We start from the raw sequence: 24,271 nt of genomic DNA on the forward strand, positions 1-24,271 counted from the left end.
CATGGTTTGTGCTATCCTGCCTGTGGGAAGCGCAAATAAAAGATCCCTTGCTGCCTGTCGTAAAAAGAGTAGCCTATGTGGCGACAGCGGGTTTCCTCTAAAAACAGTGTCAGAATGACCATATGTTTGACGTCCAATAGCCGATGATAAGATAAAAAATCAATGTGCTCTAGCGGCGTCGTTAAATAAAACAAACTTTACTTTACTTTATCACAATTTTGTGTGATCACGTGTTTATCAGTTTTCTGTGACCACGTCATTATCACAGTTTTGTGTGACCACGTCTTTATCAGAGTTTTGTGTGACCACGTCTTTATCAGAGTTTTGTATGACCACGTCTTTATCAGTTTGGTGTGACCCCATCTTTATCACAGTTTTGTGTGACCACGTCTTTATCAGAGTTTTGTGTGACCACGTCTTTATCAGAGTTTTGTTTTTGTTAACAGCTGATCCAGGCCGACATTCGAAACCAGGACAAGACGTGTCAAAAGCTGAACAAAGCGACGGATGACATCATCGCGCGGGTCGGTGACGAGGATTCGGGGCTGACAAAGAAACGCGACGCAATGAACGGCGAGCTGAGATCGGTGCATGCCACCGCACGGGATAAAGAACACAAACTACAGGAGACTCTACGACAGGTGACATACTTAGCTCTAACTCCACCTCATTACACCCCACCACACCACACAGCACCCCACCCCACACCCACACCACACCACCATACACCACACCACACTACACCCTACCTCACCCCACCATGCGGGATAAAGAACACAAACTACAGAAAACTCTATGACAGGTGACTACACCCCACCTCACTACACCCCACCACACCACACCACACCACACCACACCACACCACACACCACCACACACCACCACACCACACCACACCACACACCACCACACAGGATAAAGAACACAAACTACAGGAAACTCTACGACAGGTGACATACTTAGCTCTTAACACCACTTCACTACACCACACCACACCACACCACACCACACCACACCACACACCACCGCACCACACACCACCACACCTCATTGTATTGTTACCGTAATAATTATACTGTTGTTGACAGACTAAGAGGTATCTGGAAGGGTTGGAGGACACTCTGCAGTGGATCAATGAATTCTGATATTGTTGTAATAATTATACTGTTGTTGACAGACTAAGAGGTATCTGGAAGGGTTGGAGGACACTCTGCAGTGGATCAATGAATTCTGATATTGTTGTTGTAATAATTATACTGTTGTTGACAGACTAAGAAGTATCTGGGAGGGTTGGAGGACACTCTGCAGTGGATCAGAGAATTCTGATATTGTTGTTGTAATAATTATACTGTTGTTGACAGACTAAGAGGTATCTGGAAGGGTTGGAGGACACTCTGCAGTGGATCAATGAATTCTGATATTGTTGTTGTAATAATTATACTGTTGTTGACAGACTAAGAAGTATCTGGGAGGGTTGGAGGACACTCTGCAGTGGATCAGTGAATTCTGATATTGTTGTTGTTATAATTATACTGTTGTTGACAGACTAAGAGGTATCTGGAAGGGTTGGAGGACACTCTGCAGTGGATCAATGAATTCTGATATTGTTGTAATAATTATACTGTTGTTGACAGACTAAGAAGTATCTGGGAGGGTTGGAGGACACTCTGCAGTGGATCAGAGAATTCTGATATTGTTGTTGTAATAATTATACTGTTGTTGACAGACTAAGAAGTATCTTGGAGGGTTGGAGGACACTCTGCAGTGGATCAATGAATTCTGATATTGTTGTAATAATTATACTGTTGTTGACAGACTAAGAAGTATCTGGGAGGGTTGGAGGACACTCTGCAGTGGATCAGTGAATTCTGATATTGTTGTTGTAATAATTATACTGTTGTTGACAGACTAAGAGGTATCTGGGAGGGTTGGAGGACACTCTGCAGTGGATCAATGAATTTCGTGTGGAGCTGAAGACGAACGCTCCATTTGGGGCTCTTCCCGAGACCGCCGAGAAGCAGTACGAGAAGTTTATGGTACGTATTCAGTTCCATTCTCTTTCTGTTGAATTGTAATGTGACATTGAATGGCAGTAATGTGGTATTGAATGTCAGTAATGTGATTTTGAATGTCAGTAATGTGACATTGAATGTTAGGAGTGAGATGTTGAATGTCAATAATATGACATTGAATGTCAGTAATGTGGTACTGAATGTCAGTAATGTGGGATTGAATGTCAGTAATGTGAGACTGAATGTCAGAATTATGACATTGAATGTCAGTAACGTCAGACTCAATGTCAGTAATGTAAGATTGAAAGTCAGTAATGTGAGATGATGTGAGACTGAATGTTAGTATTATGAGACTGAATGTCAGTAACACAGTTAACGTCCTGTCACTACCGTATGGATTGAGTGTTTTGCTTGCAGTCACTCTTTCCCGTTAGTGTTGGTGTGGTCCCAGATGTTTTCTCCATCAGAATATTTTCTTCTCTTTCAGGCTAGAACTCGAGAACTGGAGGGTAAAGAGAAGGCCGTACACAGTCTGTTGACGGCAGGACAGGACATACTCGACACTTGTCGGCCCGAAGACGTCACAACCATTTCAGAGAAACTGAAAAAACTACGAGACCGATGGCAGGATACACGGACCCGGGCAGCCAAGCGAAAGGTAATTACCATGACAACCGTTGTTATAAGATGCTACTGGCCTCGTGGTGTTGTGGTTAAGCCATCGGATTTAAGGCTGATAGGTACAGGGTTCGCAGCCCAGTACCAGCACCCATCCAAAGCGAGTTTTAATGACTCAGTGGGTGGGTAGGTGTAAGACCACTATGTCTTCTTCTTTCTCGCTAACAGCAGGAAATATAAATTGAGGAATGTATTGTATACAATTTGCAGTATGTCGACTGGCATGACGTCGGGTGAGATATCTCACCTGCAGTAGTCAGAAGGTTAAAGATGTATTTTGGGGGGGTTTTGCTTTCTTTTTTTAAAGAGATCTGTAAAGTATGTAAAGTTTTGGCTTGGGCAGTGGTGTGAATTGCTGATGTTGTGACTGTTTCAGGAAAAGATCAGTATAGATATTAAAAATGTAAAGCTTTGGCTTGGGCAGTGTTGTGAATTGCTGATGTTGTGACTTTTAGGAAAAGATCAGTATACATGTAGGTATTAAAAATGTAACGTTTTGGCTTGGGCAGTGGTGTGAATTGCTAATGTTGTGACTGTTTCAGGAGAAGATAAGTATAGGTATTAAGAATGTAAAGTTTTGGCTTGGGCAGTGTTGTGAATTGCTGACGTTGTGACTGTTTCAGGAGAAGATGGAGGAACACTTGCAGAACGTCGGTCAGTTCCACGACACGCTGAAGGCCTTCACCGATTGGCTGAACAACGCCGAGATCTCCATGAGGAGATTCAAGTATCCCAGCAAACTCGTGCCCACCGTAGCCAAACAGATAGAAGACCACAACGTAAGTGGATTTTTACTTTTTGAAAAAAATAAAATTTCAGGGTCCATAGTTTGTAATCTTAAACAGCGTAAGTGGATTTCTCTTCTTAAAAGGGGCGGGATGTAGCTCAGTGGTAAAGCACTCGCCTGATGATCGGTCAGTCTGGGATCGATCCCCGTCGGTGGGTCCATTGGGTTGTTTCTCGTTCCAGCCAGTGCTATGTGTTATCCTGTCAGTGAGATGGTGCATACAAAAGACCTCTGACTAATGGAAACATTTCCTCTGTAAGACTATATGTCTAAATTTCCAAATATTTGACACCCGATAGCAGATAATTAATAAATCAATGTGCTCTAGTGGTATTGTTGAACAAAACAAAATTTTGCTTTCACTTTTTAAAAATGTTCCAAGGTTCATATTTTCTAAGCTATCTTAACATTACGATACCGTCGTGGGGCTGACATGTGTTTACCTTATTTTGCTGTTAAGACTTGAACAAAGATAAGTTATTCCCCTTTGTTTACCTCATTTTGCTGTAGAGTGGAACAAAGATTGAGTTATTCCCCATTAGTTTACCTCATTTTGCTCTAAGGTCTCACTACACAGATCACTTCCGGGTGAGAGTTCATTCATCACGGTCCACTATAGTTCCTAATTGTGGCACATGTTATGGTTCACATATTCACTTCTAGGAAATGGTGAAGAATTAAAACAATACATATGTTTAATGGTAAGCCTTCTGGCTGTATTTTGCCCATGTTATTTTGTAATATTGTGCATCGACCTTTTGGGACATGGGTATATAGCGCAAGTGACAGCTGGAGTGAATCGGTTAATGAATCACCTGTTCGGACCGGTACTAAGCCAGATGCGGTCATATAGCAAAAAACTGAGACAGAAATGTTCTCAATTTTGGAGTGAAAATAAATGCTTATATAATGTATGTTCGCAATGGTGTATGTTGTTAGTGCCAACGAGGACCAGTTCTATGGGCAATCTTCGCTTGAAGTTGGGCAGTTTAACATGGGTTTCAATGGCAGATGACATCTGTGTAGTGAGACCTAAAGAGTTGAACAAAGATTGAGTTATTCCCCTTAGTTTACCTCATTTTGCTGCAGAGTTAAACAAAGATTAAGTTATTTCCTCTTAATTTACCTCATTTTGCTATAGGTTGCATAGTACCAAAGAAGAGAGTACTGTGTCAAAGTTCGATGTGCACCGTCAAATATTTACGGAGTAAAAGCAGCTGTGGGTGTGATTGGTAGTAATATGTGACATTGATTATTTGTGCAAATACTATTATCCATTGACAATAAATAAATACACTTTTATTTGTTATACAGTTGTTATGCAGTATATACCAGAGGTTGAAACTAATGCGGGGTACCCCCAAAAATGGAACTGCAATTTTCAGCAAAAATGACGGTTGCTATTAAAAACATAAATTAAATCTCTTAAATGTTTCGTGACCCCACATTTTCTTACAGCTAGATTAGATGTGAGGTGCCACACTTTCTATTGCTGTACTTCCTGGGTGTGTTGAAACGCTGCTTATATCAGTTTTATTAGTAAACGTTAACATTATCGGCAATAGGAATTGATTTGGTCTAATGGAACCTATAAAGAGTTGAACAAAGATTGAGTTATTCCCCTTAGTTTACCTCATTTTGCTTTAAAGAATTGAACAAAGACTGAGTTATTCCCCCTCTTAGTTTACATTATTTTGCTGAGTTTGGTGAAGATAATGCCATGAAACAAATTTTCAACCTCAAAAATATCTTGATCTAATGGGGGTAAAAGTGAGGTCAAGATAACAACATTTTAGTTAAATGGAATTTTAACCATTTTTTCCAGGCTCTCAAATCGGACCTGGAGTCCCAGGCGGACAATATGTTGACCCTGGACCGGACCGGTACGTACCTCAAGTACTTCGGTCGCAAACAGGACACGATCTACATCAAGAACCTCCTCGTGGGAATCCGGCTGCGCTGGAAGAAACTCCTCCGACGGACGGATGAGCGCGGGCGTCTGCTGCAGCAGGCGTACAAAGAGGACAAGCGGGTGAGTCCATTACACTGATGCATTGTGGGAGTTTGAAAGATATTACTCGGTGGGTCTATTACACTGATGCATTGTGGGAGTTTGAAAGTTATTACTCGGTGGGTCTATTACACTGATGCATTGTGGGAGTTTGAAAGTTATTCGCAGTTATTACTCGGTGGGTCTGTTACACTGATGCATTGTGGGAGTTTGAAAGTTATCTTCAGTTATTACTGGGTTTGTCCATTACACTGATGCATTGTGGGAGTTTGAAAGTTATTGGCAGTTATTACTGGGTGTGTCCATTACACTGATGCATTCTGGGAGTTTCAGAGATATCAGTATTAACTGAGTTTGTCCATTACACTGATGCATTGTGGGAGTTTGAAAGTTATCAGCAGTTATTTCTGGGTTTGTCCATTACACTGATGCATTGTGGGAGTTTTAAAGTTATTACTTTGTGGGTCCATTACACTGATGCATTGTGGGAGTTTGAAAGTTATTACTCCGATGCATTGTACAGATGTAAAATTTCAGAAAAAAAGTTTTTCATACTATCTATTTGCATTTAAGTTTATCACAAAGCCAGACCATGCCACTGTAAGTGGAGCTATCCTTCTGCCCTACCATCCACCCCCAACCCCCATTCACTCTCCTGACACTAATATGAGGAGACTCATTTTTAATGTGAATTTAAAACAAAGTACAACGAAAGGATTAAATATCTGTACCCAATATGGTAATATCTTAAATAGATCACCATAATCTAAGTTAAGGGAACAATTAATAACTCAACTCAACAATTGTTTTTTTACAGCAAGGTCTACAAACCCTTTAATTTTAATTGTGGGTTTTTTTTCCTTTTTAATTAGCAAAAGATTGAAAGTGATAGTGCTACTATCATTTATTATTTGAAACTGTGTGTTTCGGTTTTAGTTCCATGACGCCTGGCAGGGTCTCTGTGATTGGCTGGATGAGAGTTCGAAGATGCTGGTTAAATACATGGAAGCTACAAAACAACCGTCTGCTACCAAACAAGATATTGATCAACTCAAGGTAGAGTTTTACGTTATTTTAAATATATTTTTATTATTTAAGGATTGTTTGCCATTTCTTTTAGGTTCTTCTGGGTATGAACAAAAAGGAGCATGCTCAAAGTGTGTAAATCAGTAAAGCTGAGTTTTAAAGGGACATTCCAGAGTTTGCTGCAATTTTTAAGATGTTATCGACTAACATAGACTTTTTAACGATTGTAATTACATATCAAATATATTTTCCTGCATAAGATATTAGTGGCTGTATATTAAACGTGTTTCTGATCGTTCTAATATTTGTACTAGGTTAAATTTCATTTTATTTCCTAAAATATGTTTTTTTCATACATACGAAATTATTTGAAGACAAAATCCAGTTTCGACTGCTTACAAATATTAAGACAACCAGAAACACATTGAATATACAGACACTGTTATTCTATACAAGAAAATATTTTTCATATGTAAGTTTAATCGTAAAAGTATTTTATTAGTCGGAAACATCTTACAATGCAACAAACTCAGGAATGTCCCTTTAAAACATATCTTTAATTAGAAAATAACCTTGGGTGTGAATAACTAATGACATATACTGAATTTAATACAAAAACGCACCACGCTGATGAAAGTTGTTAACGCAATCGCATGTATGAGGTTGCTACAGCACACACAATAACTCTAACTCTTGTATACATTTTGGAGGTTATTTATTACCTACTAGAACACAAATAAGTGTACAAGACAGCGAGGTGGGGGCGGAGGAGTGGAGGGGGTTTAACTGCCTCCCCCCCGTGCTGGAGCAAAACCTTAAATATGAGCAAAAATTATACAGATATTTTCGGGCAAAAATTATACAGATATTAGGGCAAAACATGCTAACCTGAGACTTTTTTACCATGTATTTCCACCATTTTACCCTCAACATTAATTGTAATCCATGTAAAAATGTGTGTGATTTGTTTACAACTCAATACATAGCTGTTTGGTAGTAATGCTAATATGAATAAATGTAGTTATCGAAATTCGGGCATTTTTGTTTAATTTGGGCAAAGGCCAGTCTGCCCCCTACAGTAATGGGAGCCTGTATGCCTATGAGAATACATCCAGTTATACAAAATCAGATAAATGTTGTGTTTTCTCATGTCCTTTTTACACTTATAAATCTGACTGGATCATTTACAATGGCGTTCATTATATAATGTTTTCTTACACACCAGTGTAGGAGATCACCATTGTGTATCAAAATCGTATGTTGGAGATAGTTTCTGAGAGGTCATGACCCAGTTTAGTGTTATTGTAAGGAGATGTAAAGTGATGTCATTGGAATACTGATGTGATTCAAATTCAAAATTAGCTGTATTATTACAATGCTTCGCCACATTAAAATGCTTGCTTTTCATCAATTTTATTTTCCGAGTGGTTGGCAAATGTTTTAGAGTGCTCTATTTTTTAAGGAAAACGAATTTGTTAGTACAGTAGTGATTTGGTTATGACGTGGTATGTACATGTATGCTTAAAGCCAAGTATCCATATGTCATGATCCAGTTAGGCTACGTTCTGTAACAACATAATTTAATTCATTATATTGTTTACATTTTTATTGTTCGAGGTATGTAAGAAACAGAATACTACATTCGTGTCCGTTTGATACCTATTTATCTTACAACTTGTTGTTTAAAAACATGGAGACGTTTTTAAACATCTTGTATTATTCTCTATATATACAAGTTGGTATTTCATTGCATGAGGATTAATATAAAAATTACTCAACAGTCACGACTGCATGCCATCACAATTTTGTTGAAACATCATTTCGACTCTGATATAAAGCAGTGGGATCTAACTCAGTGGATCTCATCAAAGGCCGTGGTATGTGCTGTCCTGTGTGAGAAAGTGCATATAAAAAATTCCTTGCTGCATTAGGAAAAATATAGCAGGTTTTCTCTGATGACTACGTGTCAGAAATACCAAATGTTGACGTCCAATAGCCGATGATTAATTAATCAATGTGCTCTAGTGGTATCGTTAAACAAAACAGACTTTTAACTTTAGCTTAGTGGGTAGAACACTCACCTGAGGTGCTTTGGTCGTGGGATCAAATCACCTCAGTGGATCCATTTTTGATTGCGTTATTTCCCATTCCAACCAGTGCACCAAAGGCCGTCGTTTGAGATATCCATCTTTTACATATAAAAGATCCCTTGCTGCTAATGGAAAAATGTATCTGCTTTCTCCTAAGACTATTTATCAGAGTTACCACACGTCTGACAGTGAAATCCAATAGCCGATGATTAATAAATCATCTAGTACACTAGTGGTAGTGTTTTCCCTAGAAATTTGGCAAGGCATGGTAGACAAAATACTTTAGGGGCAATTTTGACCATTTTCAGGGCACTTTTTTTTGCATTAAAGACAAAAACAATAATTGAAATAAACATAAATGTAATTAATGTTCTTGCTTTAATAAATGAATGGCAAAATATATAACATTTTTATTAATTAATAATAAAAATGTTTAGTGTTTTATCAAGGCAATTTTAGAATTAATTATTGAAAAAGGCTTTTTAAATCTCAGTGGAGCATGGCACTGATTAAGGCAAGATGGTGCTAGACTAGTGAGGCATGGTGCTGCACCGTGCTAAAACAAGCTAGGGAAAACACTAAATGGTGTCGTGAAATAAAACGAAAAAACTTTAACTTTTAAATATTTTGTGTACTGATATGCTTATGTTACTTTGATGTCATTCAAAGATTCACATTTTAAAAACATGTTAGTATATTTCACTATTATAGCACAAATTGCTGGATCTTGTATGTTTTATATAATTTTGTCACTAAGCACACTTTACACAATACCTTTTCACCACTCGAGCAAGCACAATACGTCTGCAATTCTGAAATATTCACCTTTTTTGTATAAAATTGAGAATACGATATTATCTTTGTACATGTTTTAAAATCTTTTTTGTTGAGAAAAAATCTGTCACATATTTCACATTTCATATTATCACGCAAATGCTTCTGTAAATTTGTTTTATATTCACAATTTTGCTACTGTGTTAAACAGAAATAAATGGAAGCAAGTTATATTTTGTTTAATACAGTAGACTTTAGTGGCAGCCATTTTGTTTTTCAAGATGTCTACTCTTGTCATTACTGAGATGTTTTCTAGTATAAATGTTACTGTGTACAAAACATTAAGTGAAATAAATTTATTTTATTTATTTTAAGAATTAATGCATTATTGCGAGGAAAAGACCCCATAAAATTTCCCTGAAAAAGCAGGAAAATATGTTACAACTGTTTGTTTAGAATGTGTGACTGAAATGTGATGAGGCCTTATTAACAACATAATCATAAACACTGAAGGGGAGGGACGTAGCCTAGTGGTATGGCACTGTCGGTCTAGGATTGATCCCCGTCGGTGAGCCCATTGGGCTATTTCCTGTTCCAGTCAGTGCACCACAACTGGTGTATCAAAGGCTGTGGTATGTACTACCCTGTCTGTGGAATGGTGCATATAAAAGATTCCTTGCTTCTAACCCAAAAACTAGAAAAGAGTAGCCCATGAAGTGACGACAGCGGGTTTCCTCTCTCAATATCTGTGTAGTCCTTAACCATATGTCTGACGCCATATAACTGTAAATAAAATGTGTTGAGTGCATCATTAAGTAAAACATTTTTTATCTTCATAAACACTGCATATCTCCCACCTACCTCACTATGTACAATGTCATCTCTTATCTGCTTTGATTAGCATATTGAACCATTATTGTATGTGTGCAAAGCCAACCCTCCCTCGTCCATCTCATTAGCATATTGGACCATTATTACTCATGTATCAAGCCAAACCCTCCCCTTCCATCTCATTAGCATACTGAACCATTATTATTATATGCACCAAGCCAACCCCCTCAGTGTCATTAACATATTAGACCATTATTAATGTGTGTACCAAGCCAACCCCTCAATCTCATTTACATATTGGACCATTATTACTGTGTGTACCAAGCCAAACCCTCTCCCTCCAACTCATTAGCATATTGGATCATTATTACTCATGTATCAAGCCAAACCCTCCCCTTCCATCTCATTAGCATACTGAACCATTATTATTATATGCACCAAGCCAACCCCCTCAGTGTAATTAACATATTAGACCATTATTAATGTGTGTACCAAGCCAACCCCTCAATCTCATTTACATATTGGACCATTATTACTGTGTGTACCAAGCCAAACCCTCTCCCTCCATCTCATTAGCATATTGGACCATTATTACTCATGTATCAAGCCAAACCCTCCCCTTCCATCTCATTAGCATACTGAACCATTATTATTCTATGTACCAAGCCAACCCCCTCAATGTCATTAACATATTGAACCATTATTACTGTGTGTACCAAACCAAACCCCTCAATCTCATTTGCATATTGGACCATTATTACTGTGTGTACCAAGCCAAACCACTCTCCCATCTCATTAGCATATTGGACCATTATTACTCATGTATCAAGCGAAACCCTCCCCCTCCACCTCATTAGCATATTTAACCATTATTGCTCTAAGTACTAAGCCAACCCCCTCAATCTCATTAGCATATTGGACCATTATTACTGTGTGTACCAAGCCAAACCCCTCGCCCATCTCATTAGCATATTGGACTTCATACATCGCAACCTTTCTAAGGAACCAAATAAAAAGTCCTGTTTAAAGAGGTCCTGTTCTTTACTGATATACTGATGGAAAGAAATAAGGGAACACAAACAAAACCAGCAGACAATGACAGCAACCAGAACCCTCATCCATAGTATGAGGAAGATAACTGTGTTCCTTACATTCAATTCACATTACAGTCAATCCCATATGACATCTTTGTGTTATACAGACATTACTATGTTAGTAGTGAACTAAATTTGGTCTACAATACCACATGTTCCCATATTTATTTCCATCAGTATATATTTAAAAAGGGACCATGAAAAACGTCTGGTTTGGGGGGAATACTGGTTTACAGACGGTCTGGTTTTGAGGGAATACTAGTTTACAGAGGGTCTGGTTTTGAGGGAATTCTGGTCTACAGAGGGTCTGGTTTAGAGTGAATACTGGTTTACAGAGGGTCTGGTTTACAGGAAATACTGGTTTACAGAGGGTCTGGTTTACAGGGAATACTGGTTTACAGAGGGTCTGGTTTACAGGGAATTCTGGTTTACAGGGAATACTGGTTTACAGGGAATACTGGTTTACAGAGGGTCTGGTTTACAGGGAATTCTGGTTTACAGGGAATACTGGTTTACAGAGGGTCTGGTTTACAGGGAATACTGGTTTACAAAGGGTCTGGTTTACAGGGAATACTGGTTTACAGAGGGTCTGGTTTACAGGCAATACTGGTTTACAGAGGGTCTGGTTTACAGGGAATACTGGTTTACAGAGGGTCTGGTTTAGAGGGAATACTGGTTTACAGAGGGTCTGGTTTTGAGGGAATACTGGTTTACAGACGGTCTGGTTTAGAGGGAATACTGGTTTACTGTGGGTTAGGTTTACAGGAAATACTGGTTTACAGAGGGTCTGGTTTACAGGAAATACTGGTTTACAGAGGGTCTGGTTTACAGGGAATACTGGTTTACAGAGGGTCTGGTTTACAGGGAATACTGGTTTACAGAGGGTCTGGTTTACAGGAAATACTGGTTACAGAGGGTCTGGTTTACAGGGAATACTGGTTTACAGAGGGTCTGGTTTACAGGAAATACTGGTTTACAGAGGGTCTGGTTTACAGAGGGTCTGGTTTAGAAGGGTTTCAGTGTAGTTTAAAATGATATCTAAGCAAAGACATTGTTGAACTATTGACATTTCTTTCATTCATCCAATGAAAACACTTTTCAAGTCATAGTGCACTCCATTTGACTTCATGAAATGAAATGGCATTTCCTCCATCCAGGGTGGAGTGGTTGTATGATTCATGAAATGGCATTTAAGATTCATGAAATGGCATTTCCTCCATCCAGGGTGGAGTGGTTGTATGATTCATGAAATGGCATTTAAGATTCATGAAATGGCATTTAAGATTCATGAAATGGCATTTAAGATTCATGAAATGGCATTTCTTCCATCCAGGGTGGAGTGGTTGTATGATTCATGAAATGGCATTTAAGATTCATGAAATGGCATTTCTTCCATCCAGGGTGGAGTGGCTGTAAGATTCATGAAATGGCATTTCAGGGTGGAGTGGCCATGAAATGGCATTTCTTCCATCCAGGGTGGAGTGGCATGTGGCATTTAAGATTCATGAAATGGCATTTCTTCATTTCTTCCATCCAGGGTGGAGTGGCTGTAAGATTCATGAAATGGCATTTAAGATTCATGAAATGGCATTTCTTCCATCCAGGGTGGAGTGGCTGTAAGATTCATGAAATGGCATTTCTTCCATCCAGGGTGGAGTGGCTGTAAGATTCATGAAATGGCATTTCTTCCATCCAGGGTGGAGTGGCTGTAAGATTCATGAAATGGCATTTCCTCCATCCAGGGTGGAGTGGCTGTAAGATTCATGAAATGGCATTTCTTCCATCCAGGGTGGAGTGGCTGTAAGATTCATGAAATGGCATTTCCTCCATCCAGGGTGGAGTGGTTGTATGATTCATGAAATGGCATTTAAGATTCATGAAATGGCATTTAAGATTCATGAAATGGCATTTCCTCCATCCAGGGTGGAGTGGTTGTATGATTCATGAAATGGCATTTAAGATTCATGAAATGGCATTTAAGATTCATGAAATGGCATTTCTTCCATCCAGGGTGGAGTGGCTGTAAGATTCATGAAATGGCATTTCTTCCATCCAGGGTGGAGTGGCTGTAAGATTCATGAAATGGCATTTCTTCCATCCAGGGTGGAGTGGCTGTAAGATTCATGAAATGGCATTTCTTCCATCCAGGGTGGAGTGGCTGTAAGATTCATGAAATGGCATTTAAGATTCATGAAATGGCATTTAAGATTCATGAAATGGCATTTCTTCCATCCAGGGTGGAGTGGCTGTAAGATTCATGAAATGGCATTTAAGATTCATGAAATGGCATTTAAGATTCATGAAATGGCATTTCTTCCATCCAGGGTGGAGTGGCTGTAAGATTCATGAAATGGCATTTCTTCCATCCAGGGTGGAGTGGCTGTAAAATTCATGAAATGGCATTTCTTCCATCCAGGGTGGAGTGGCTGTAAGATTCATGAAATGGCATTTCTTCCATCCAGGGTGGAGTGGCTGTAAGATTCATGAAATGGCATTTCTTCCATCATGGAGTGGCCAGGGCATGGGTGGAGTGGCTGTAAGATTCATGAAATGGCATTTCCTCCATCCAGGGTGGAGTGTATGATTCATGAAATGGCATTTAAGATTCATGAAATGGCATTTAAGATTCATGAAATGGCATTTCCTCCATCCAGGGTGGAGTGGTTGTATGATTCATGAAATGGCATTTAAGATTCATGAAATGGCATTTAAGATTCATGAAATGGCATTTCTTCCATCCAGGGTGGAGTGGCTGTAAGATTCATGAAATGGCATTTCTTCCATCCAGGGTGGAGTGGCTGTAAGATTCATGAAATGGCATTTAAGATTCATGAAATGGCATTTCTTCCATCCAGGGTGGAGTGGCTGTAAGATTCATGAAATGGCATTTCTTCCATCCAGGGTGGAGTGGCTGTAAGATTCATGAAATGGCATTTCTTCCATCCAGGGTGGAGTGGCTGTAAGATTCATGAAATGGCATTTCTTCCATCCAGGGTGGAGTGGCTGTAAGATTCATGAAATGGCATTTCCTCCATCCAGGGTGGAGTGGTTGTAAGATTCATGAAATGGCATTTCTTCCATCCAGGGTGGAGTGGCTGTAAGATTCATGAAATGGCATTTCCTCCATCCAGGGTGGAGTGGTTGTATGATTCATGAAATGGCATTTAAGATTCATGAAATGGCATTTAAGATTCATGAAATGGCATTTAAGATTCATGAAATGGCATTTCCTCCATCCAGGGTGGAGTGGTTATATGATTCATGAAATGGCATTTAAGATTCATGAAATGGCATTTCCTCCATCCAGGGTGGAGTGGCTGTAAGATTCATGAAATGGCATTTAAGATTCATGAAATGGCATTTCCTCCATCCAGGGTGGAGTGGCTGTATGATTCATGAAATGGCATTTAAGATTCATGAAATGGCATTTAAGATTCATGAAATGGCATTTCTTCCATCCAGGGTGGAGTGGCTGTAAGATTCATGAAATGGCATTTCCTCCATCCAGGGTGCAGTGGCTGTAAGATCTAAATATTAAAAAGGGGGTGGGGGGTGGTGAGGGTGGGGGCGGTGAGTCTCTAAATTAAAGATAACACTGGACGGGGAGTGGAAAGGTATACTTATCTAACAACATCTCAGCACATTTTAAACTACGGCTAATTGATGTCTGGCATATGGTTTTTTTGACACTTAGTCGAGAGAAATTCCATCGCACCAGCTACAGTTACCGATACCATTACATACCACAGCCTTTGATATACCAGTCGTGGAGCACTGGTTGGAATGGGAAAAACCCATTCAGAGAACGGGTTCACTGAACCCCAAGACTACAGGCCATTATAAATTAAATGCTAGATTTGCATTCAAACGTTTAGCTCTGTCGGTTGAGTGCTCGCTTGAGATGCTTGTGTCACAGGATCGAACGCCTCTGTGGGATCCATTCAACTGATTGGGTTTTTTCTCATTCCTACCAGTCACCACAACTGGTCAAAGGCCATGGTATGTGTTTTTCTGTCTGGGAAAGTGCATACAAAAGATCTCTTGCTGCATTAGGAAATATATGTAGCAGGTTTCCTCTGATGTTTACGAGTCAAAATTACCAAATGTTTGACATCCAATAGCCGATGATTATTAAATCAATGTGTTCTAGTGGTGTCATTTAACAAAACACACTTTAACAAACTTTTCAAATTCTTTTCAAAATGGGGGATGGAGCTGAAATGTTATATTTTACCTTTAAAATAATGCAAACTAAGCAAAAAAACTTATAGTGCGTAAAACTTATACTAAGGGTTGGCAGAGATAAAAGTTTGTTTAATAACAGCCTAAAGGAATTTGAATTGTATGAAAAATATGTGACATAATTTTCTCAATAAAAGCAAAACCCAAACATATATAATATTACATATGGGTACTCAGACCCTCAACCACACCCCCCCCCCACCCCCACCCCTGACCCCTGACCCCTGACCCCTGACCCCTAGCATGACCTGCCACTGACAAATAACACAAAAGGTATGTAGTTTAAAAATGATATCTGGGGCTGGATACTTATCCCTGGTTCTTAGATCTAACCGTGATGGACCGACAGAACACAATAACACACAACACACTAGAAGACTGTAGTGCAGCGCCCTCTGGTGGTGTCGGGTGTCTATCAATACAGGACACACTGCCATCTTTGTTCATTGAGTACATGCTAAACATTCCTGGCCACACCTCACTGCCCTTGTCTGGTTCTAATTGTTAGTCCGAGGTTTGTAACCAGATTAAAGTTAATGTACAACAATATTTTAGTACCGTATTAAGATATTAAATGTTGATGGGTATATATATATTTTTTTAAATGGACATTTTTCTGAATGCTCCATAGTCCCAGTTCTTGAACAAAAAAATTCTATTTGTCAGAATTAGTCAGGCTGTAACTGTTACTCTGAGGTTAACATATAGAGGATAATAAACAAGGTACCAGTTATTATCAAATTTATGTCCCTTGTGAAATAATTTTCACTTGTCACGAGCTTTATATGAGATAACAGAAAAAACCCAAAGAGTGGTGGGAGGAGGGGAAACGAGGTGTGATTTTGGGTGTCCATGGCCCTTCTGGCTCCCCCTGTTATGCCATTATGCACACATACATGTAGAATGTAATAAAACATTACTACCCCATCCCCCCCCCCCCCCCCCCCCCATGTTGCTTAGTGGTAAAGCACCTGTTGGAGGTGTACTTTACACTGTAGTCACATAACTCTATAAATAATGTTTTCATATACTTACCTTTCTGACACCCAATAGCCGATATGTATTTTTTGTGCTGGGGTGTCGTTAAACATTTATTCATTCATTCACTGTTGGAGGTGCAAATTGTACCAGGATCAATTATCATTTATAAACCCCCACCCTCCACCCCAACCCCACCCCACCCCATCCTAATATGTATTAATCATGACTAGTATGTTAATAAATGAAAAGGTGAATGAAAACAATGTAAGGCAAGTGAAAACCTTATCATGAGTTGCCCACCTGGCAACTGGAATTTTGCACATTTGTTACGGCAAATTATTTCGGAATGTCCAAAATGTAATGTTTGTGAAACAGCCCAAAAGTTAGTTCAATTCAATTGACTGGTTGTCCGGTATGTATGATATGCAGTCAAACCAGTCTATGTTTTGTGAGGAAATTTGGGGACCAACCAGTGTTTTAAAATTAAAAAAATATTCGGAATACTTTGGCCGATTTCATTTTCCAGCATGCAGCTACATTGCGAGTGCTGGATTGCATGCAGCTACATTGCGAGTGCTGGATTGGATGATCAGAATTCAGTGGGAACTACTTGTATTATTCATGAATTGGAATTCTCCTCGGATCAGCAGTTTTCCTCTCATGGAACATTGCATCTCCTCGCAATTTTAATCATCCTTTCCTCCAAAATGTGTCAGATGGCACAGATTTTAACCTTGGATTTCAAGAATTTCCGGGACCCCTCTAGATTTCCTATTTTTTACAGTTCACCAATTCCCATCCCTGATTATTAAAATCAAACCAATCGAGCAAAATTGAAACAAAAGCCCTATGTGATTGTTGAAAATAGCTCCATCTTTGTTTTTAGAGCATTGCATAAATTGTGTTTGCACGTGCATACACAAATATCTGCCTACTTTTATTCTGCAAATGTCATCTCCAGGTCGGGAAGTGTTAGAAATCAATCCGAGATGAATTTCTAATATATACTCTTCCAAAAAAGTAGGGGAACTCTAATAAGAATTTACAGTTGCCAAAATTGTAAGGTATATTAGCTGTGGGGAATGGTTATATGATAATAGTGAATTAATTGGGCAAACATTACAACCGGTAGTTTAGTATTACAGTAGGTTTTATGACCACCAAAGATCTTGAAGGACGATTGGGGTCAGAAGTGAAATTTGAAAGTTGATGTTTTTTGTACCAGTAAATCGCAAATTCAAACAATTAAAAATGACTAAAAACAAAACAGTAACAACAGTATGATCAACAGAATGAAAAGGATTGACAGAAATAATGTTCCACAGTGATTAATGGACCTTCCTGGAAATTGTCAAAATTGAGAATGACACCCCACGCATGTGTACTGCATGTGCAAACTATGGAATGTGCTTCGATGTGTTGATAAACAGACCTGAACATTCTTTACTAGGATGTCTGTGGTCAAAACGAATGTTTGGTCTAATAGTTGATATTAACATTAATATTCCAGGTTCCCCTACTTTTTTTGAAGAGTATATATTAGGCCTATTCTGATTTTTAAAGTGCTGACATGACTCGCCCAAATAGCAAGTAAAAAAAAAATCTCAGGTGCACACCCTGAATCTATGTGCTCTAATGGTATTGTTAAACAGAACAAACTTTAACTTCAAGTCTATGAGTGGGGGTTGGGAAATGCTCTCAACATGCAGAAAATATCAATTAAAAGAACGAAGCTGTATGCCGCCCCCTCAGATGACAAAAAGAAATAATTTTTTACATTGTACATGGATGTGCCTGATAGCTTAGGAACACAGTTCCATGTTTTTATTTCAATCTGCAACATCGGTATTCCGCCAACAGTCCTTATTGGCAGAACAAATGTCCCATATGTGCACAACTTATTTCTTTAACATCTCACCCCCACAATCAACATTGGACCGATACAACTTAACAGAAAGGTTGTTTCAAGTTTGAAAGCTGGGGTGGTACAGTTGTAGGTGGATGTGAGGACATGAGTTGTTTGTTTAAAATATTTGGTTAATGAGCACTCTTAAGCTGTGTTTGATACTCAGGTATGACAATATGGACACAGGATATCGAAAAGACAACAAATATACTATAACCAGGTGAAATGTTAATAGTTGTACATCAAACAGTATTCAACATCCAGAATGTGGAGACGGAGATGAAGACACACACAAATGAAGACACACAAATGAGAGAGAGAGAGAGAGAGAGAGAGAGAGAGAGAGAGAGAGAGAGAGAGAGAGAAGATGAAGAGAGAGAGGGAGACACAGAGAGAGAGAGGGAAATGAAGAGAGAGAAAGAGAGAGAGAGAAAACGAATGAGGGAGGGAGGGGGAGAGAGGGAAACACACAGAGAGGGAGATGGAGGAGAGATAGAGGGGGAGAGAGAGAGAGGGAGATGAAGAGAGAGAGAGAGAGAGAGAGAGAGAGAGAGAGAGAGAGAGAGAGAGAGAGAGAGAGAGAATAGTGACAGTGATTTGGTAGAATTAATATATATGTAGCTCTTTATAGCTGGTATATATCAAACGTTGCAGAATGTATCTTGAATTTATGATTGAGAAACTATTGTAATTACAAGCTGTACAAAAATATAGTTCAAAATATAGTTAAAACACTTTCTGTTTTCCTTTCTGTAACCCAGCTATCAATACTGATGTAATTTTTTTATATGGAATAGATAAGAACTGATAACCATAAATATAAAAAAGTTTGTTTTCACATTAATTAATTAATCATTGGCTATTGGATGTCAAACATGTGGTAATTTTGACATAATAGTCTTATAGAAAGGAAACCCGCCATATTTTTCCATTAGTAGCAAGGGATCTTTTATATACACTTTCCCACAGACAGTATAGCACATACCACAGCCTTTGATGTACCACTGGTGGTGCATTGGTTAAACAAGAAAAAACCCACAGTTGAATAGATCCACTGAAGTGAGCTAAATCCTACCCCCCCCCCCATATATCTTAACCCCCCCCCCCCAACCCCCAACCCCGTATACATACGGTTACTGTAAACGTAAAGTTAGGGTGTTTTGTGAAGTTGACCCCTGCTCCTGGTTATCACTCACAGTTATGTTGGACACCATATATAAGTATGCTAATGGTGTCGTCAAATAATACTATATATGACATCCAGCAGATGCTCTAGTAGACCGGCCTCGGTGGAGTCGTGGTAGGCCATCGATCTACAGGCTGGTGGGTACTGGGTTCGGATCCCAGTCGAGGCATGGGATTTTTAATCCAGATACCGACTCCAAACCCTGAGTGAGTGCTCCGCAAGGCTCAATGGGTAGGTGTAAACCACTTGCACTGACCAGTGATCCATAACTGGTTCAACAAAGGCCATGGTTTGTGCTATCCTGCCTGTGGGAAGTGCAAATAAAAGATCCCTTGCTGCTAATCGGAAGAGTAGCCCATGTAGTGGCGACAGCGGGTTTCCTCTCAAAATCTGTGTGGTCCTTAACCATATGTCTGACGCCATATACCGTAAAATAATGTGTTGAGTGCATCGTTAAATAAAACATTTCTTTCTTTCTTTCTTTGCTCTAGTAGTGTTTTTAAATGAAACAAACTGTGATTAATGAAATTTCACTAGTTTTGCACCATATTTCTCATTCCAGCTAGTATACTACTGGTATATTAAAGGCCATGGTATGTGCTGTCCTGTCTGTAGGATGGTGCATATAAAAGATCCCTTGCTACTAACTGAAAAAGGTAGCAGGTTTCCTCTCTAAGACTGTGGGTCAGAATTACCAAATCTTTGACATCCAATTATGATTAATAAATCAGTGCTCTAGTGGTGTAGTTAAACAAAACAAACTTCAATTAAAGAAATTGCTCTGGTTGTGGCATTTTGGTCTGGGATCGATCCCCGTCAGTGCATATAATAGATCCCTTGCTTCTAGCTAACAGAAAAATGTAGCGGGTTTCCTCTCCAAGACTATATGTCAGAATTACCAAATGTTTCACATCCATTGATGATTAATAAATCAAAGGTTATTGTGCTGTCATTAAAGAAGGAAGGAAGTGGTTTATTTAACGATGCACTCAACACATTTTATTTACGGTTATATGGTGTCGGACATATGGTTAAGGACCACACAGATATTGAGGGAGGAAACCTGCTGTCGCCACTTCATGGGCTAATCTTTTCGATTAGCAGCAAGGGATCTTTTATATGCACCATCCCATAGACAGGATAGCACATACCACGGCCTTTGATGTACCAGTCGTGGTGCACTGGCTGGAGTGAGAAATAGCCTGTCATTAAAGAAAACAAACTTTAATTAATGAAATTGCTCTGGTTGTGCCATGAAACAAAACAAAACAAACTTACATTCACAGTGAAACAAGCGATACACATGTAGATATACTTGTACAAATTTCACACAAGTTCAGTCAGCTGACACTTTTGAATTTAATGATAAGATTTATTCATGAACTGTCAGAGTATGAGATGCTTCGCTTCTGTATGTCATGGTCCAGTGGGGGAAAAAAAATCTTTTTTCAAAGATATTTATGCGCACGGGCCGTCTTGTAATGGGATACCAACCAGACTTGCAACTGTAGAAATTTAATAACGTGAGGAGAATCTAAGAGACATCTCTTACTATTTGTTCCCAAGATTCGTGTGTTACTCTGGGACAGTGCTAGTATAAAGATAAGAGGTCGGGGTTGCTTCAGTTTTGGGAGGGATTAAACACAAACAAATGTGAGTACTTTTAGCTGTCTCTGATTGGGCAGTGTCTTCAGACTGTAGATCAAGATTATTATAAAACTTTGATGCAGAAAATAAGTTAAAAATGAAATGAAATTACTGTACAATACATCCTTCCTGCATTGCTCAAGACATTTATGTTGTTTATGTCATTCAGCTCCAGGAGTTTTTTGCCTACATTTTTATTTTAATAATTCCCTGTGTGACCCATTTTATTAGGAAAGGAAAAGAAAGGAATGTTTGTTTAATGACACCTCACACATTTTAAACTACAACTATTTGGCGTCTAACATATGGTTATTGTGACACATGGTTGAGAGTGAGAGAAGAAAGGAAAGGAATGTTTGTTTAATGATACCTCAGCACATTTTAAACTACATGTATTTGGCGTCTAACATATGGTTATTGTGACACATGGTTGAGAGTGAGAGAAGAAAGGAATGTTTCTTTAACGATACCTCAGCACATTTTAAACTACAACTATTTGGTGTCTAACATATGGTTATGTTGACACATGGTTGAGAGTGAGAGAAGAAAGGAAAGGAATGTTTGTTTAATGACACCTTAGCACATTTTTAACTACAGCTATTTGTCAGTTGAGAGACAATTAAGGAAAGAAATACATGTTTAACGACACCTCAGCACGTTTTAATTCAGCTACTTACATAATATTATATAATGCCATATAACGTAAATAAAATGTGTTGAGTGCGTCATTAAATAAAACATTTCCTTCTTCTAATATTATATTACTTTTTTTTTCTATTTCCTTTTCTGTTTTTTTCATGACAGTCTGGATTAATCTACCTATACTCACTTATAATGGTAGTAGTATACCAAATATAATCGGACCCAGTCAAAATTTGACGTGCCCTCAACTTTAAATAAAGCATTAAGTGCTGCCATGTCTGACATTGTTCAAACAAGTTAAAGTTTGTTTTGTTCTGACACGTATTCTAAGAAGAAACATGGTACGTTTTTCCAATAACAGCTAGGGATCTTTTATGTGCACGTTACTACAGAAAGTTACAAACATCAGAAAATTAATAGCTATGCAAATTTAATTTATTTAACAAAAGTTTAACTTAAGAGAAAATCAAGTGAAACGAATTCCGGTTACCTAAGATTTAGAAAATGTAGTGGGTTTCCTCTCTAAAATGATGTTAAAATTACCAAATGTTTGACATCCAATAGCCGATGATTAATAAATTAATGTGCTCTAGTGGTGTCATTAAACAAAACAAACTTTAACTTTGACATCCAGTAGCCGATGATTAATAACTCAATGTGCTCTAGTGGTGTCTTAAAACAAAACAAACTTCAACTTTGACATCCAGTAGCCGATGATTAATAAGTCAATGTGCTCTAGTGGTGTCGTTAAACAAAACAAACTTCAACTTTGACAACCAATAGCCGATGATTAATAAGTCAATGTGCTCTAGTGGTGTTGTTAAACAAAACAAACTTCAACTTTGACAACCAGTAGCCGATGATTAATAAATTAATGTGCTCTAGTGGTGTCGTTAAACAAAACAAACTCCAACTTTGACAACCAGTAGCCGATGATTAATAAATTAATGTGCTCTAGTGGTGTCGTTAAACAAAACAAACTCCAACTTTGACATCCAATAGCCGATGATTAACAAGTCAATGTGCTCTAGTGGTGACTATAACTTTGTTGTTGTTGTTGCAGCGTTTCCAGCACCAGCTGTCGTCCAAACACCCAATCTTCTACTCGACGACGCGACTCGGCCGCAACCTGAAGGACCGGTGCACGAAGCAGGACCCGGAGCGTGAGGTCCTACAGAGCATGCTTGATGACCTCAAGAATAAATGGAACTCCGTCAGATCAGTCGTCTCAAAAAGGTAGGCGCAGATTCCATAACACTACTAAGCAAAGTCAGTTGAGTGCTTGCTTGAGCCGCAGGTCCCTCAGTAAACACCGGATCCTGTCTAAACCGGATAAATATTAGGGCCCTGCCATGATCCGGTTTAGACAGGTTAACATTACCAAGCTAACTCTGTTGTGTGCTTGCTTGAGGTGCTTGCGTCACAGGATCAAACCACCTCACCTCGGTAAAAACCGGATCCTGTCTAAACCGAATAAATCTGAGGGCCCCGCCATGATCTGGTTCAGACAGGTTACACTGTATTATGAAAGGAATGACTGCATAAATCCAGATTCGTTTCTTTGTTATTCTGGCTTGTTTTAGAAATATTCAAAATTCAAAATTAATATTAATTTACTTTCTTATACACCCATTGGTGAGAACACCACAAGTTATTTTTGATAAGACATATGACTGGCTGCTCCTAGGTAATGACCAGGTCACCACTGCCATACATCCGATGAAAAACTACACAATGGAAATTGATTACATTGTGAGGTATAGTTAACCTGACAATCATGGGTCTGTGACGCATAAGTTAGCTACAAGTGCAACAGCTGTAAATAACTTTTAGTCTAAAAATATGTTAAAATTTGCTTAAAACCTGGGGTTTTTTAGGATATGTAAGAAATAGAATAATACATTTGTCCATAACATACCATTTATCTCACAAATCATTGTTTAAAAATGTATCAAACACGCTTTCGTATGTTAGATACATTTTAAAACAACTCGTGAGATAAATGGTATCTAATGTATTATTCTCCATTTAAATTATCCACTTTGAATCCCATAGATTTTTTTATTGGTCTATATTAATTATCGATGTCTTATGAAATTGTTTTCTATTTACTGAATTAATTTTATCCTGAAAAAAGTATATATTAAAATATTGGGGTTTCATTTGTTGTTCAGTTTATTAGAGGAAAGTTATTTTGTGTTTTTGTAAAACATTTTCATACAAAATTTTATGTACCTTGTTTATTGACATGCCAGTCAAATAACAAATACATTTTTATCTTACTTTTGTTTAAAAAGCTTTTTACTTTCAGATTACTTAGAAAAATGTTAACTGCATGTACTCCTTTCTATGAATCTGTCATTA

General features: G+C 38.5%; 1 protein-coding gene across 1 annotated transcript in view; it reads left to right on the forward strand.

Annotated features, from left to right (window-relative positions):
- LOC121387707 (microtubule-actin cross-linking factor 1-like) overlaps nt 1-24,271 on the forward strand; it is a 175,968-nt gene that overhangs the window by 96,694 nt on the left and 55,003 nt on the right. The window contains 7 exon segments of the mRNA XM_041518900.1: nt 447-641; nt 1,908-2,036; nt 2,500-2,670; nt 3,314-3,469; nt 5,303-5,509; nt 6,425-6,544; nt 22,971-23,143. Of these exon segments, the coding sequence (XP_041374834.1) occupies nt 447-641; nt 1,908-2,036; nt 2,500-2,670; nt 3,314-3,469; nt 5,303-5,509; nt 6,425-6,544; nt 22,971-23,143 (1,151 nt within the window).

Source organism: Gigantopelta aegis, chromosome 13 (assembly GCF_016097555.1).
Source record: "Gigantopelta aegis isolate Gae_Host chromosome 13, Gae_host_genome, whole genome shotgun sequence".
Taxonomy (NCBI): domain Eukaryota; kingdom Metazoa; phylum Mollusca; class Gastropoda; order Neomphalida; family Peltospiridae; genus Gigantopelta; species Gigantopelta aegis.